The 17,688-nt window shown below is 46.3% G+C and overlaps 1 protein-coding gene across 1 annotated transcript in view; it reads right to left on the bottom strand.

The window, feature by feature from the left end:
* The window catches only part of LOC113428446 (granulocyte colony-stimulating factor receptor-like), a 65,569-nt gene that overhangs the window by 26,882 nt on the left and 20,999 nt on the right, over window positions 1-17,688 (bottom strand). The window contains exons 3-9 of the mRNA XM_087952747.1: window positions 17,107-17,230; window positions 14,430-14,611; window positions 12,260-12,411; window positions 9,830-10,010; window positions 6,402-6,484; window positions 1,801-2,020; window positions 263-442 (exon numbers count right to left, since the gene is read on the bottom strand). Of these exons, the coding sequence (XP_087808873.1) occupies window positions 263-442; window positions 1,801-2,020; window positions 6,402-6,484; window positions 9,830-10,010; window positions 12,260-12,411; window positions 14,430-14,611; window positions 17,107-17,230 (1,122 nt within the window). The remainder of the gene's footprint in view (window positions 1-262; window positions 443-1,800; window positions 2,021-6,401; window positions 6,485-9,829; window positions 10,011-12,259; window positions 12,412-14,429; window positions 14,612-17,106; window positions 17,231-17,688) is intronic.

Here is a 17,688-nt window from a genome sequence, read left to right as displayed (position 1 = left end):
CCTCTTCTTCCTCCCTTCCTCCCCTCCTTCTTCCCTCTCCCTCTCTCTCTCCTCTACCCTCCACTCCTCTTCCCACCCCTCTTCTCCTCCCTCCCCTCCCCTCTTCTCCTCCCTCTCTTCCCTCCTCTTCCTCCATCTCCTTCCTCCTCTCTCCCACCCTCCCTTTTTCTCTTGCTATGCCACTGGTTGCTTTAACAACTTTTCTTCTTCTCTCTTTTCCTCTCTTCTCTCCATCGTCATCACCATTATCAACCACACTCACCAGTAATGACAGCGTGGTTGACGTTTTCATACTGCCAGTGTGGGTCTCCCTCTTCCTCCTCGGGCAGCTTGTTCCATTCCAGAACAAAGTCCATCCTTGGGGTGCTGGGAAGAGACCACTGTAAGAGGAGGGAGTGGTCCCCTGCTGAAGACACGAGGATGGACAGAGGGGAAGGCGGGACTAGAGGCAAAAAAAGAGAGGCAGTTTATAGTGTTTCTCAACCTTGGCAACTTTAAGATCCCAAAATTATTCCCCAGCCAACATGTTGAGGTCCAACGCACCTTAAAGTTGCCAAGGTTGAAAAACATTGATTTTATGTCATTTTAATGTTGCCTTCTGCTTCTCATATCTGAAGGGTGCTTTTTTCAGGAAACTGGACTTTCTGGTTTTTCTTTTGAAGATGCAAAACTGTAATTAGGTGTGGTTTCTCAAACGGCCATAAGAGGGAGCCAGAAACCTGGGTTGTTTTAGTCTTAGTCTGAGTCTCAGAAGAGAAGTGTGAGTGCATCAGTTTCCTTCTGTTGTAAAGTATTGCCGTTCCTCCATTTTTCCTAATTGACTGCTATTTCTGGATTTGATGTAAGTTTGTTACTGAACTGTTTTTGACACTGGAATTTGTTATTGGATTATCCCTGGATTGAAAAACTGACTGATTTACCTGTGAATGACTTTGGACTGCTTGTTTTGGACTTTGCTTAACGTTTCTGGAAGTAAAAACCTACATTTACTGTACAGTGTATCTGCGTTCTGTGTGTGTATTATTCAAACGCTTCTCTCAAATACGTCTCCCTGTATGCGCTCATTCTCCTAACGGGGAATTACCTCAACATTTTTCCTTGAAGACATTTCGCTTCCCACCCAAGAAGCTTCTTCAGCTCTGACTGAATGGTGGGGAACGGAGGGATTTATACTCCTTGCAGACAGCTGGTCATTTGCATTCTTTGAGAGAGTCCCCAAGGCTACTTGGAGGTTTATCTAAAATTTGTGCTTCAGTTTGAGATGCCGCCAACATAGACTTATCCCCAGCGGCCTGCGCCAAGGAAGGGACCCAGGCCAGAAAACATCCTGCAGCCAAGAAAGCTCCACACTCATTTGCATTACTCAGGTGACCCTGAGGACACAGATAAACCTCCAAGTGGCCTCAACGACTCCTCTAAAAGGATGCAAATGACCAGCTGTGTCTGCAAGGAGTATAAATCCTTCCCTTCCCCACCATCCAGTCAGAGCTGAAGAAGCTTCTTGGGTGAGAAGCGAAAACGTCTTCAAAGAAAAAAACAAAATAGAAAGTCCAGTTGCCTCTTGAAAAAGCACTTTGGGGACAACAACCACGACCTGGAGGACTGAGAATCTCCATAGACATTCTGCTTCTCTTGTTGATCAAGAACATGACAGACCAACCCAATTTCCCTTCCTCCCCAAATATACTGTAGTTTGCAGAAACTTCTTTTCCAATTTTTACAACCCACCAAAAAGGGGCCAAAACATTTAAGCAAGTATTTTGGTTTTTTTTTAAATATAACAACTGTTGCAAATCTTACCTTCTGGGTTACGGAAGGCTGGAATCACCAGCTGGGTTGGAGGTGAGATGCCCACGGTGTTTTTGGCGGTGAGAAAAAAGGTGAATTCTTCGCCGGCCGGGAGGAGCAGCCGACACCGCAGGTGGTGAGTGATGCATTCGGGCGCCGTGAGCTCCCCTTTCCTCTGAGAGAGGAGGCTGTACCCCAAAATCTCACCGTTGGCTTCCTTGGGCTTCAAGGGCTAGCAGGATAAATGAAAAGACGAGGCCTGTGGTCAGCTTTCAGGGAGAGAAGAAGACTAGGATAAGGAATGACAAAGGAAAAGGTAATGCCCTGCATGCTACACAAAAGTCCACCACTAAGGATACCTACGCAAGAAGAAACGTGTGTTTGCATATCTTAGATCGGGGTGTCAAACTCAAGGCCCATGGGCTGAATCTGATGAGACCTTCTGTCTGTCTGTCTGTCTGTCTGTCTGTCTGTCTGTCTGTCTGTCTGTCTCTCTCTCTCTCTCTCTCTGTCTCTCTCTCTCTCAAGAGTCCTGATGGCGCAGTTGTTAGAATGCAGAATTGCAGCCTAACTCTGCCCACTGCCAGGAGTTCAATCCTGACTGGCTCAAGATTGACTCATCCTTCCATCCATCCGAAGTGGGTAAAATGAGGACCCAGTTTGTTTGGGGGCAAGAGCCCGGCTCTGTAAACCGCTTAGAGAGGGGCTGTAAAGCACCGTGAAGCGGTCTATAAGTGCTCTTGCTAGTGCTATTTGCCATGGTGGTTAAATGAATCACTTCAGTTGTTAAGTAAATCATGCCGTCTTTAAGCGAATCCACCTCCCCCCCCACATTGACTAGTTGGAAGCTGGCTGGGAAGGTCATGAATGGTGATCCCATGACTCCGGGATCCTGCAACCATAGTCAATACAGGTAGTCCTTGACTTACAGCAGTTCACTTAGCGTCTGTTCAAAGTTACAACGGCATTGAAAAAAGTGACTTGGGACCGTTTTCTCACACTTATGACCTTTGCAGCGCCCCCAGGGTCACATGATCAAAATTCAGATGCTTGGCCACTGGTTCATATTTACCCTGGGACACATGATCCCCTTTTGCGACCTCCTGACAACGGGGAAGCCAGATTCACTTAACAACCTGGCTGCTAATTGAACAACTTCAATGATTCACTGAACAACCATGACAGGAAATGTCGTAAAATGAGGTGAAACTCCCTGAACAAATGCCTCAGTTAACAACAGAGATGTTGGGCTCCATTGTGGTCGTAAGTCAAAGATGACCTGTACGTGCCCAAATTTTGATCATCATGGGGTGGCTGCAATGGTCATAAATGCAAAGATCAGCCATAAGTCACATTTTTCAGTGTGGCTGTAATTTTCGAACGGTCGCTAAATGAAAGTTGTTGTGGTGGTTCGCTGGCAGCCAGTGGAAACGGCAGCGGAGTCGGACAGTGAAGAAGAAAGGGGACCAGCCAGGGAGTCTGGGGAGGATTCGGACGAGGGTCCTGCGTCCAAGGCAGCGAGGGGGCCAGGACCATCTGGGAGTGGGGTGCTGACTTTGAAGCTTTCGGAGTCTAGCAGCAGCGAGGCAGAGGAACAAGGGGAGCCTGTTCCCAGTGTGCGCATGCGCAGAGCTGCTAAAAGGCGAGAGCAGCTGAAATAAAAGGGGCGACTCGGGAGTAAGGCTGGGAAGTGATTGCCCCTCCCATAAGGGATAAAAGTCAGACCTCAATGACAAAAGCTTTGCAGGAAGCAAAGTAGTTCGATAGATTCCAAGTCCTCCTTGAAGCTCTGTGTATTCTGGTTGGTTTTTTTTTTGGTATTTCAGTTGGTTTCTGTTATAATTGGATACTTCTGTTTTTGGCAGCATTCCACAGCACTGACAGACCTGTGCTTATCTTGGGGAACTATAAATAATTAGTTCTGTCTGGGAAGGCACGTAATTCCCAGCGTTGCAATAAAATAGGTTTTGCTTTTAAAACAAGTTTGTGTTTAAATATGTTTGACGAAGCCTGGATCAGAATAGTTGCATGCTGAAGACTAAATGTACCGGTTGGAAATAGTTATATAAAAAGCAAATAAGACATCGAGAGAGATGTCACAGTGCAAGCCGCAAGAAAATACGCTCAGCACAACAAATATAATTAGAGGAACATATTTATTCACCGAGGAGTAGAGAATTCAAACAGCAGCCAGGGACCAACAGAGCCAAAGAGAACGATTAAGATTTTGCTCCACTTCTTCCAGATTAAGATAATACAATGCAGATCACACAATCTTTGGAAAATAATGCTGTGAAAGCTATTTTTTTGGACCGAGACCAGCAAGCAATGAATGTTGGTTTAATAGGCTTGACTGGGACTCAAGCAACGAGCGAAGTGCAGCTTAGAACAACAGCAGCGAATTCTAGTGTGGGGATGGGGAACAATGGTCCCTTTTGTGGCTTGTGGACTTCAACTCCCAGAATTCCTGAGCCAACCAGCCTGTGCCCTATTTTTGCTCCAGGAGGCCACCCTACACTTACCTGGGAGCCAGACGGGCCTTGTGGGAGGGGCAGGGTGGGCGGGGCGGGGCCAGCTGATTGTTGGAACTACCAGTTCACCGCACTGGATGTAAAATTAACATTCGGATTGCCGAACTGGCCCGAATCGGCCGAATCCCACCCGTTTATAGCTCCCGCTGCCTTAAGAAAGTTCAAAACATTCTCAAAGATCCATCTTATCCTGGGCACACACCCCTTTTTTTTTTGAACTATTACCATCTGGCAGACGGTACCGGATAATAAAAACAAGGAGAAATAGGCTGAAAAGCAGCTTCTATCCCAGGGCAGTAGCTCTTTTGAATTCTATTGTATAATGCAGTGTTGGTGCGGTGTCAAGGGTTTTCAATTCAGTGTGTAAGAGGGTGAAGGAGGTGTGTGTGTGTTTTATTTTTTTATGTATAATGTGCACTGAAGACGGCATTTAATTTCTGTGTACGAGGTGCAGTGACAATAAAGTAAACTAACTAATTCCTGGCACGTCCGGTATTGCTGACCCTAAACTGCCGGCAGAACATGCCTTGACTGGGAAGAGCTCACAGGCCAATGAGGAAGAGGCGGAGGAGCTACCGGCCTTGGTAGATGCAAGAGTATGCGGGGCAGAAAGGCGGAGATCTGCCAGATTGATCGGGAAAAGGCCCCGCCCCCTTAATGGGCTGCACTGGGAGGGGCTATTTAGCATGGCAAGCAGAGGGAGGCGTTGCTGGAAGCAGCATGGGTGGGTCGTGGCCAGACGGTTGTTTGGGTTTCTGGGACTCTGCAGCTCGTGGAATTAATTCCGTTGTGGAGAGTGATTATGTTTGTGTTTGGAGCAGCCAGTTATCTGTCAGGTGGACTAATTGGCCACTGCCTGGAAGGTTAGACTGGAGCTTGTTTGTGGCTGGCTTCACTGAACACGACGCCCTGAACTCCTGGCTTGGACCAATTCCCGTGGCTTCTCCTTGCAAGCCCCAAAACTGGACCACCCAACTTGTTGACGAACCTCAGTGGAGGCAGACCTCGGAGGGGATTTGGGCTGTTTATTTTTGGAAACTACCAGAGGTGGGCTGCTGCCGATTTGCACCGGTTCAAGCGAACCGGTAGTTAAGATTAGGTGCAGTTCGGTGAACCGGCAAATCCCACCGCTGGCTGGCCCCACCCCTGCTAAATTTTTGGCCTGTTTGGGGGGCTGTTTTGGGCTGCTTTTCTGGCCCAAAACAGCCCAAAAAACAGCCTGAAAAATGAGTGGGGGCGGGGCCAGCCAGTGGTGGGATTTGCCGGTTCGCTTAACTGCACAAAAATGGCCCAGAAAACAGCCTGAAAACAGCCCCAAAACCAGTCCAAACAATGAGTGGGGCCAGTCAGTGGTGGGATTTGTCAGTTCGCCAAACTGTGTAAATAGGGCCCCAAAATGGCCTGAAAATGGCCCAGAAAACAGCCCAAAAACCAGCCCAAACACCAGTCAGTGGTGGGATTTGTCAGTTCGCCAAACTGTGTAAATAGGGCCCCAAAATGGCCTGAAAATGGTCCAGAAAACGCCCTGAAAACAGGCCAAAAAACAGGCCAAAAAACAAGTGGGGGCGGGGCCATCCAGTGGTGGGATTAGCCCCAATTGGCTGAATCCTAATTCTGTCTTTGAGAGGCAAGTGGCTGGGAGGCGGGGCTGGATGTGATGAGTGACATCACCCACCCAGTCACATGACCCCAACCAGCCACGCCTACCCAGCCAGAGAACCGGTTTTTAAGGTGTTCGAATCCCACCACTGGAACCTACCAGGCAAAACCTTTCTTTCCGAGAGTGTTTTTTGGTTTGGCTGTAAGTTTGTTTTGCTTTTGGTTATCTACTTGGTTGTGAGCCAATTACTGGGCTAAGCTTGCAGCTGGGGGTTAGCTGAAAACCTGAAATAGAACAGGTTTGGGGGGAACAGACTGAATAGAGCTCTCTACGCCAACCCTGACGTGTGGGTGAGTGGGACCACCACAGGGGGTTGGGCTTAGTCCGCTTGTGACTACGTAGGGTTTCTAGACTAAGCCCTTTTTTCACTCTTCCCCCAGTTTCTGCCAGTCCTTCTGCTACAGCTTGGTATTTTCTCCTACCTTCCACATCAAGACAACCGCCCTCTCTTTGTCAGCAGTGGGGTTTCCTAGTTTCCTCCAGAATGCTGGCCCTCGGGAAGGAACTTCAGCATCAGGCCCAATGCCAGGTAGAAGAAGAAGAAGAGCAAGAAGAAGAAGGAGAAGGAGAAGAAGGAGGAGAAAGGAGCAAATCAATTGCCAGGTTTGTAGAGTGAGAGACATCTCTAGAACTTGTGCCTGTGAACATCTCCATCATGAATGCAAGTTGGTAATTTTGTAGAGGGGTGGAGAAAAACCTGGACCATATTCCCTAAGGACAAAGACCAGGAAGGATACACCTGAAGTTCTAGTTAAAATGATTCCTGTGCCGATACACAGGAATCTACATAACTAATAGCACTATTTTGGTGCTGAATACAATCAGTGGAATTCACCATTGGACTTAATTCAGTTATGGCTATGTAAGGATTCTAGGCTGGTTCCTCTTTTGACTCCACCCCTCCTCCTACAAAAGGCTTTAAGATAGGACAATTATATACACATCTTCTAATCCAATCAGCGATGGTGGCTTGCAAAAAAATAAAAAAAATAGCCAGTTTTCTCTAGGATTCCTAGAGCAGTATATATCTTGTCTTCATAAGGTCTTACAGATAGTCCTCAACTTATGACCATTCAGTTAGTGACTCTTCAAAGTTACAAAGGCAGTGGTGGGATTCAAATGATTTTACCACCCGTTCGGTGGACGTGGCTTGGTGGGGGTGCTCATGCCGGGGCACAGCTTTCCCCACACTAGCTGAGACCTCCAGTGCCAATTAGCTGAGGGGATAAAGAAGAGAAAAGCACAGGGGTCAGTGGGAAGGCCGATCCTGTGCTTTCTCTTCTTTTTCCTCTCGGCTCATTATTGAGGATTTTTTTCCCTCCTCTCAGCCAATTGTTGGCTTTTTTACTACCAGTTCTGCTGAACCGGTCCAAACCGGCAGCATACCACCACTGTACAAAGGCATGGGGAACAGTGACTTACAACTGGTGCTTGCCTTTAAGACCCCTTGTGGCCTCTCTACAATCCCTGTGGTCAAAATTCAGGCACTTGGCAACAGCATCTATTTACGATGGTTGCTGTGATCCAGGTCATGTGATCAGTGACGGTAAGAATTAATTCATGAACCAGTGGAACAGCTTGCCACAGGAAGTTGCGGATGCTCCGTCACGGGGGGGGGGGGTCTTTAAGAAGAGATTGGATAATCATTTGTCTGAAATGGCATAGGGCCTCCTGCTTGAGCAAGGGGGGGTTGGACTAGAAGACCTCCAAGGTCCCTTCCAACTCTGTTCTTCTGACTTTCTCAGCCATCCTCTGGCAAGCAAACTCAATAGAGTGAGATGGGTTCATTAAACGACAGCACCATTCATTTAAAAAAAAATGCAGGGATTTGCCTAACAACACGGGCCAAAAAGTCAATAAAATCAGGGTTGACTCCTTTAACAACTGCCTTGCTTAGCAATGGGAAAATCTGGTCCCAACTGTGGTCGTAAGTGGAGGACTATTTGAAGTTCCTTGCTTGAGACAACATCTTGTTGCACTGCCTAATGAATGTAAGTGCTCCGGTGGAGCTCTCCGAGGTGCTGATTTCACTCCCCGCATTTACGGACATGACTGTGCATCCAGATTGGGTCCTTCTTGAGGGCAGCAGCCACCGCGGTGTGCCACATTCTAGGAAAAGCTAAGAGCTTCTTGAAGCTCTCAATGAAATCGCTGGAACGAGCGAGAACAATTCATTCAGCATTTTAAGCGGGAGGATTTCAGAGAAGAATTAATCAGTGGAATGGGTTTGCCACCAGACATTGCGGGTGCTCCATCGCTGGAGGTTTTTAAGAAGAGATTGGACAGCCATTTGTCTGGAATGGTATAGGGTTTTCCTGCTATTCAGCAGGGGGTTGGACTAGAAGACCTCCAAGGTCCCTTCCAACTCTCTTATTCTGTTATTCTTGCCCACCCCACATGTGCCGGCAAAGGAGGCATGCTGTGGGGCCCCCATAGACCAGGGAATCCCACCTGTTGGAGTCCAGCAGAAGGGCCTTCTTTGCCGCTCCACCTGCCCAACTTGGCCCCCAGAATGAAAATATATATATATATATATATATTCTTAAGTTTTCGGTACTTACATGTATGGCATTCAGCTTTGTTCGGGTATTTTCCACGTCATTGTAGTTGTTCTTTTAAAGTTGTAGCAATGTTTCAGCAGAATCTCATCTGCCATCATCAGGCTTCTGTATAGATATACAGAAGCCTGATGATGGCAGATGAGATTCTGCTGAAACGTTGCTACAACTTTAAAAGAACAACTACAATGACGTGGGAAAATACCCAACAAAGCTGAATGCCATACATATATGTATGTATGTATGTATGTATGTATGTATGTATGTGTATATATATATGGATATTTGGTTATTAGGGTTTTCCCGCGTAGATTGAAGTATCAGGCACGTTTGATGAAGTCTCATTCATCATCTTCAGGCTTGTGTCTTCTGAGAAGCACAGAGCTGAAGACAGAAGCCTGAAGATGATGAATGAGACTTCATCGAAACGCTGCCTAGATACTTCCAATCTTACGTGGAGAAAACCCAATAACCAAATATCCACATACAAATACCCGCGAACCTCAGAAAACAAATATATATATTTATATAAATATAAATATAAATATATATGAAATATATTAAGGGCAGTTGTTGGAATTGGGTTTAATGAAAAGAAGGGCCAGGGGTGACATGATAGCAGTGTTCCAATATCTCAGGGGTTGCCACAAAGAAGAGGGAGTCAAGCTATTCTTCAAAGCCCCTGAGAAAGCAGGACAAGAAACAATGGGTAGAAACTAATCAAGGAGAGAAGCAACCTGGAATTAAGGAGGAATTCCCTGGCAGTTAGAACAATTAACCAGTGGAACGACCTGCCTCCAGAAGTTATGGGTGCTTTAACACTGGAGGTTTTAAAGAAGAGATTCTGACAACCATTTGTCAGAAGTGGTATAGGTTTTCCTGCCTAGGCAGGGGGTTGGACTAGAAGACCTCCAAGGTCCCTTCCAACTCTGTTATTCTATTATTCTGATGCCTTAAGCTTTGCAGACTTTTTGGCATTTAATTATCCCAGAGAGAAAAAAAACCAGCCCAGATTTAGGAAAGGGCTGAATCCAGAGGACTTTAAGAGCTTAAACCTGTATTGTAAATCACTTAAAATACAGCTAACCCTTCTTTTTTTAAAAAACAACAACAACAACAACAACAACCCTCCAAGTCTAAATTTTTGGTGTTGTCCATTCTGGGCATACTTTGAAGTGCTTGATGAGTTGAAGAAAAAAGGGATGAGGTTCCGCTGCATGAAATCCCAGCCTCTTGCAAGACAGCAACGTGTAACACAATCACCTCAACTAAAAACAGCTAAATTCCCATACCTGCTGCAAGGGTCCTTGCAAATGTCTCCAAGCTCCAGTCGCTCCAAAAGGCACCACCATCACTTTGGAAAGCAGAACTCTGCAGATATTTTGCCCGGACTTGCAAAGAGTAGTTGGTAAAGGGGAACAGCCCACAGATGTTTGCAGAAAGGGGAACATTCTCCAGGGTTGTAAAATTTATCTGTGAATGAATGAGTGAAGGAATGAATGAATGAATGAATGAATGCTTTATTGGCCAAGTGTGATAAGACACACAAGGAATTTGTCTTGGTGCAAATGCTCTCAGTGTCCATAAAAGAAAAGATACACTCGTCAAGAATCATCAGGTACAACACTTAATAATAGTCATAGGGTACAATAAGCAATCAAATCATACTAGGAAACAGTCAGTATAAATCGTAAGGATACAAACGACAAAGTTACAGTCATACAGTCACATGTGGGAGGGGATGGGTGATAAGGAGTGATGAGAAGATTGATAGTAATAGTAGTGCAGACTTTGTAAATAGTTGGACAGTGTTGAGGGAATTATTTGTTTAGCAGAGTGATGGCTTTTGGGGAAAAAAACTTGTCCTTGTGTCTAGTTGTTCTGGTGTGCAGGGCTCTATAGCATCGTTTTGAGGGGTTGAAACAATTTATGTCTGGGATGTGAGGGGTCTGTAGATATTTTCACAGCCCTCTTTTTGACTCATGCAGTATACAGGTCCTCCATGGAAGGCAGGTTGGTAGCAATTGTTTTTTCTGCAGTCCTAATTATCCTCTGAAGTCTGGGTCTGTCTTGTTGGGTTGCAGAACCAATCCAGGCAGTGATAGAATTTGCAGGCAGGTTAAGTGTTTGACCTCATATTTCTGAAAGATTAAAGTTAGACCTGCCAGTATAAATTGACCTAAATGCTGGCTGTTCTCGACTTACAACCATTCACTGAGTGAGCGTTCTAAGTTAGTGGTTGCCAACCAGTGGGCCGAGGGCCACTGGTGGTCCGTGAGAAAATTTTGGTGGTCTGCAGAGAAATGTTACCCCCAAAGCACCTCCCAAAACAATTAATCCAGGCTGCGCGGGAACACAAGGTTTGCGTCGCATGCATTGCGAACAACACAAGGTAGTGAGGGGAGGGGGGAAAGGGCGGAGGGGGGGAAACTTGCCCCACGCACCTTGCCTGGCCACTGGGTTGTTTCTTTCCACTTCTTTCTTCTTCTGCTTTTGGCTGCACGCAAGGAAAGCAGCCAAAGTCTTTCTTTCTCTCCCCCAAACTCCACCAGAAATGAGTCTTTGGGACCCTGCAAGGCTTCCTGCTCCAAGAGGCTGCGCCGGCAAAGACTCATTTCTGCGGGAATTTGGGGGAGAGAAAGAAAGACTTCTGCTGCTTCTGCTGCTTTCCCATTGCATTTGTTAAGTAGCAACATAGTTGTTAAGGGAATCTGAGTTTCCCATTGACTTTGCTTATCAGAAGGTCGGACATTACTGCAGGACACTGCAACCGTCGTAAATATGAATCAGTTGCCAAGCATCTAAATTTTGATCATGTGACCGCGGGAGTTCTGCAACAGTTGTAAGCGTGAAACACAGTCATAGCTCACTTTTTCCGGTGCTGTTGTAGCTTGTAATGGTCATTAAATGAACTGTTGTAAGGTGAGGACTGTCTGTATTTACAACAGTTGCAGCATCTCGGGGTCAGGCGATCCCCTTTTGCGACCCTCTGATGAGCTAAGTCTATGGGGAAGCCAGATTCACTTAACAACAATATTACTAGAAAGCCAGATTCACTTAACAACTGGGTTACCAACTTAACACCTGCAGTGATAGAATAGAATAGAGAAGAGAAGAGAAGAAAAGAACATAGAATAGACTAGAAAATAGAATAGAATAATAGAATAGAAAATAGAATAGAAAATAGAATAGAATAGAAATAGAATAGAAAAGAAATAGAAATATAGAATAGAATTATAGAAGAGAATAGAATTATAGAATAGAATAGAAAATAGAATAGAATAGAATAGAAAATAGAATAGAATAGAATAGAAAATAGAATAGAATAGAATAGAATAGAATAGAATAGAATAGAATAGAATAGAATTGAATAGAATTGAATAGAATTGAATTGAATTCTTTATTGGCCAAGTGTGATTGGACACACAAGGAATTAGTCTTCGGTGCATTTGCTCTCAGTGTACATAAAAAAATACATTCATCAAGAATCATAAGATACAACACTTATTAATAGTCATAGGATACTAAATAAGTAACAACTAAATACTAAACAACTAAATACTTAACAATTCAATGCTTAACAACTGTGGCAAGAAAGATTATAAAATGGGGGAAAACTCACTTAAACAACTGTCTCAGTAATGGAAATTCGGGGCTCAATTGTGGTCGTAAGTGGAGGAGCACCTGCAACCCATTTGGTACTGAAAAAGCTTGGCACCTACCTGCAGGCAAGAGAACTCCATCAGGTCACAGTACCGGATCTCGTACTGGGCCTCCGTTGCCGATATCAGCTCGTCCCCAGGCTGGTTCCATTGTGGTTGGAGGCAATGGCTTTGGGGTACAACCACGTTCCATACCGGTGGACTCAGTTTCACTAGGATGAGCAATGGGAAGAAGGCACACAGGTTACAGGGCAGGACTGAGCTCTTTTCCAGTTCAAAAAATGGTGTGATGACCCAAAGGGGCGTGGCACAAAGGCAACACAGTCAGATACCCAATAAGAGTCCCTTTATTATCTCCAACTTTGCCCCCAATGTCCAGGTTAGCTTCTGGCTGGAGAAAAAACTCTCCCAGGAACAGCCTTTGACTGCAGAAAATGAAGTCCAAAACAGGGTAAACACAAATTATAACTTAAAGTCCAAACAAGCCAAACTGAAGTAATTAGTTTGGCAGGGCAGGAGCAAGAATTCCAGACTGGAAACGACGGCAAAACTCACACAGTTGGGAAGACGCCAGGAACACAGATAAGCCTCGACAATACAAGATAAAGTCACGTTTGCTCCTAACAGCAGCTTGCCGCACGCAGCTTGCCTTTTTTATACACTGTGTTCCCAGCTGCAGCTAATGAAGGGAATCAGGGCCCTTTCCTCCCCCATAAGCCATGCAACCCATGTTGCTCCCTTCTCCGTTCCTCGCTGCATGCCCTAGGGTGAAGAAGGGGTGGGCCTGGGTCTTTCTCTGAACTCCCTCTCCCTTGTTCTACCTCTCCCCTGCTCTGCCCACCCTTTGCCCTTCCCAGTTTCCTCCACAGCCAACGGAGCCACACTCCCACTCCGTCAGCTGTTCGGCTTCCTCCTTCGAGTTAGATTCTAACAGGGGCATGACACACGGGGTTGGAGTGATTTCACCCATTTTCCTAGGAGGAAGCCTTGCAGATACAGGTAGTCCTCAACTTACAATGATTCATTTTGCGACCATTCAAAGTTACAGCAGCACTGAAAAAAGTGACCATTTTTCACACTTACGACTGTTGCAGCATCCCTGTGGTCTCGGGATCAAAATTCAAACACTGGGCAACTGACTCGTATTTATGACAGTTGTGGTGTTCCAGGGTCATGTGATCAATTTTTGTGACCTTCTGACAAGCAAAATCAACGGGGAAGCCAGATTCACTTAACGACCGTGTTACTAACAACTGCAGTGATTCACTTAACAAGTTTGTCATGAAAGGACATCCAATGGGGGGGGCAAAACTCACTTAACAACTGTCTTTGCTCAGCCACATAAATTTTTGGCTCAGTTGTGGTTATAAGAGGACTGGCTCTATTTCAACCTATAATTCAGGTTGTCCTGCTGAGTACAGCAACTGAAATGGAAGAATTGCCATTCATTTGATTTATATTTTGGCCTGGCACACCTGAGAAATTCTTGATTTGATAAACAGGCAGAGTGAGCATTAAAATGGCAGATTCAAAGAAGGAGAAGGAGAAAGGGACGAGGAGCTACAATGGAGGAGCCAGAGGAGAAGCCACAGAAAGAGAAGAAGGAGAGGAGGAGGAGGAGGAGGAAGAAGAATAGAAGAAGGAGAAGAAGGAGAAATTAGAGGAGGAGGAGGAGGAGGAGGAGGAGGAGGAGGAGGAGGAGGAGGAGGAGGAGGAGAAGAAGAAGAAGAAGAAGAAGAAGAAGAAGAAGAAGAAGAAGAAGAAGAAGAAGAAGAAGAAGAAGAAGAAGAAGAAGAAGAAGAAGAAGAAGAAGAAGAAGGAGGAGGAGGAGGAGAAGGAGAAAAAGGAGGAGAAGGAAGGAGAGGAGAAGAAGAAGGAGAAAGGAGGAGAAAAAGTTATAGAAGAAGGAGGAAGAGGAGGAGGAGGAGGAGGAGGAAAAAGGAGGAGAAAAAGGAGGAGGAGAAGGAGGAAGAGGAGAAGGAGAAAGGAAAGGAGAAGTTATAGAAGGAGGAGGAGGAACCATAGAAGGAAAAAACCATACATATGAGAAGAATGGGAAGGAGGAAGAAGGGAGGGAGGAAGAGGAGGAGGAGAAGCATAGAAGGCGGAGAAGGACAAGTTATAGAAGGAGGAGGAGGAGGAGTCATCATAAGGGCCAGGACCAGTCATGGGTCTACTAGGACTACCTGTACCAGGTGAGCCCAATTTCTCCCCCTTCCCCTGGGCTTACCAATGCTCATTCCATGGACGCATTTCTCCGAGGAGTCAGTCCACAGCTGCTGGTTCTGTGCAATTAATTTGATCTTGTAGAAAGCAAAGAGGTTCTCCACTGGAACGCCACACCAACGTTCTCCTGGATCAGCCACGCAATTCTTGGGGAGGCCAAAGTCTCTTTGGCAGTGTCCAGCTTCCCTGGGAAAAAAGAAACCAACAATAATAGGATCTAAAAGTCATGTTGGTTACTTGGCACCAGGAACATCAGAAGGGGCACTTAGCAGGTGTTTGAGGTAGTAAGTGATGGACAGAGACTTGGTGATGACACTCGGTGTTATACATTTAAAATACAATTTGGTGCTTGGCAACTGGGCTAAGTTTACAGTTGTTTGCAGCATCCTGCATTCACCTGACCACATTTTATGATTCTTTTGCCAAAAACGTGCAATTTTTGGTAAAACCAACTTGATTTATAACAATTCACCATGTCCCACTCACCATGTCCCACTTGCCACAGCCAACTCCCCACAGCCAACTCCCCACAGCCGACTGGCCATGGCCAACTTGCCACAGCCAACTCCTCACAGCCAACTTGCCATGGTCAACTCATCATGGCCAATTCATCACAGCCAAGTCATCATGGCCAACTCATCACAGCCAACTCATGACGGCCAACTCATCACAGCCAACTTGCCATGACCAACTCATCACAGTCAAATCACCATGGCCAACTTGCCATGGTCAACTCCCCACAGCCAACTCCCCATGGCCAATTCACCATGGCCAACTAGCCATGGCCAACTCACCATGGCCAACTCACCACAGCCAACTTGCCATGGCCAACTCACCATGGCTAACTCACCATGGCCAACTCACCACAGCCAACTGCCATGGCCAACTCACCATGGCCAACTCACCATGGCTAACTCATGGCCAACTCATCACTGCCAATTCACCACGGCCACCTTGCCATGGCCAACTCACTGTGGGACAAGTTACACTAATATCAAAGAAATGGTGGAATAGAATCATTAAGAAAAGGATGCAAAAAGAGGGGCAGAATGAAATGCGAATGACCAAAATTAAAATGATTTTTTATTTATTTTAAATCATTAAATTAAATTGTTAAATTGTCCCACAGCAAGTTGCTCCCTGGCCAGTTGGCCTTGGTGAGTTGGCCGCAGCGAGTTGGCTGTGCTGAGCTGTCCCATTCCAAAACCAGCCCTATGATGACCACGATGTTAATGACCACTGCAAAAGAGATCATAAAATCAGGTCAATCATGTGACCGCCTTGCTTTGCTACCGTCATGACCTAAATCCAGAATGGGCAGGTTCCATCACCATCATAACTTGAGGACTCCTTACAGTTGGAGACATAATAGACCAGTGAAAACTTACTTAGATATCATTCTAGTATCATTTTGAACAAGGGTCGCCAACTCCAGGCCGAAGCTCACTACTGGGCTGTGGCCTATTCAGAACCGGGCCGCATGACAGGTGGGCTGGCGTGTGTGTGTGTGTGTGTGTGTGTGTGTGCAGCTTGGCTTGTGCAAACAGTGGGCTGTCACACATGTGCATGTATGCCCAGCTCAACTTGCAGTCCAGCTGCATGCGCATCAAACTGTTGCTCATGTGAGTCAAGCTGCACACACATGCATATGCCTGCTGCTGGCCAGTTCCCCTCTCCCCCACTCCCCAGCTGGGCAAAGGTTGGGGATTGCTGATTTAGAACATAGAGCATAAAACACAGAACAACAGAGTTGGATGGGACCTTGGAGGTCTTCTAGTCCAACCCGCTGCTCAAGCAGGCTAGACGAAGCTTTGGTTGTGCTCTTTGCATGACACAACTGTGCTTTGCCAGTAGTTCCCAGTAATAACTTCTGCAGTGGACCAGAGGTGAAATGCTGCCAATTCAGCCCGGTTCACGCGAACTGGTAGTAAAAAAAAATGCTACAGGTTCACCTGAAACGGTATTTCCAACGATCAGCTGTGCCACGCAATTTAGATGAGCTAGAAAGCAGGAAATCATCGGATTGTCAGATTCCGGCAGTTACTCCAATTAAATCATGAGCCTCGAGCCACACTTCCAAAACTTCAAAGGATTTATTCGAAGTTAACATGCCGGCATTTGCCTGGGCGTAGCCAACTCTGAGATATTCACTGTCACCCTTGACCCTGTTTCCCCCACCCCCACCCCTCTAACATCCATAGCCAAGAGTCATCAATCACGCTCTCCAATTAGATTTTTGACTGAAGCTTCAGTCATCTAATCAGCCTCTGAAGAAAATATGAATGGAAGGTACTTTCGATTCCACACTGCCGCCTGCTCCTTGAAACTCCCCCCTTTCTTTCTGTTGACAACTATAAAACATGTATACAAAAGTGCCAGGAGGCTTCCCTGAGGCCCGCTAGGCCAAAAACGGGGTGTGTGTGTGGGTGCTGCGTGGGGCCCCCCCATGCCCCATTTTTGCTCCCAGGAGGCTTCCCTGAGGCCCACTAGACTAAAAAAAGGGGGGGCATGGGGGGGAGGCTACAAAAGAAAAAAAATGCTTGACCCCCCCAGTCACATGACCATTTGGCCACGCCCCCAGTCACATGACTGCCTGGCCATACCCACCTGGCCACGCCCACAGAACCGGTAGTTAAAAAAAATTGAATCCCACCACTGGACCCATGAGGAATGTGTCTTACTCCGTGACTTGGAGGGTGTAGGTGGTTGGAGAATCCATTTCTGGCAGAAGATCCCAGTAGCAGGTGATGTTTTTCCCCCAGAAGCTGATACAAGACTTAATCTTGAGAGTCCCGGGCATCCCTCCTTAAAGAGAAACCAAGATAGAAAACCCAGTTACTGTCTAAGAGCTGAAAGGCTAGAATAAACGAAGCAGAGAAGTCACCGGATCTTTGGGCCTCCAAGTCACCAGGAGACCACGAGTTCAAGTCCTGGCTTAGGCAGGAAGCAAGCTGAGTGGTTTTGGGGCCTGTCCCTCCCTCACAGCTCTAGGAAGAAGTGACCGCAAACCAGTTCTGACAAAGAGGCCAAGAAAACTGCAATCTTTGTACAAAGGGAGGACTTTGAAAGCTTGTCAATTTGAAGATGGGTGGACTTCAACTCCCAGGATTCCCCAGCCAGCATTTGTGGACTTCGACTCCCAGAATTCCCCAGCCAGCATTTGTGGATTTCGACTCCCAGAATTCCCCAGCCAGCATTTGTGGATTTCGACTCCCAGAATTCCCCAGCCAGCATTTGTGGACTTCGACTCCCAGGATTCCCCA

Source organism: Notechis scutatus, chromosome 1, assembly GCF_049901735.1.
Source record: "Notechis scutatus isolate UNSWTSFEM ecotype Mainland chromosome 1, rNotScu1.2, whole genome shotgun sequence".
Classification (NCBI taxonomy): Eukaryota; Metazoa; Chordata; class Lepidosauria; order Squamata; family Elapidae; genus Notechis; species Notechis scutatus.
Note: the sequence above shows the minus strand (reverse complement) of the source record. Positions and strands in the feature narration are given on the sequence as shown.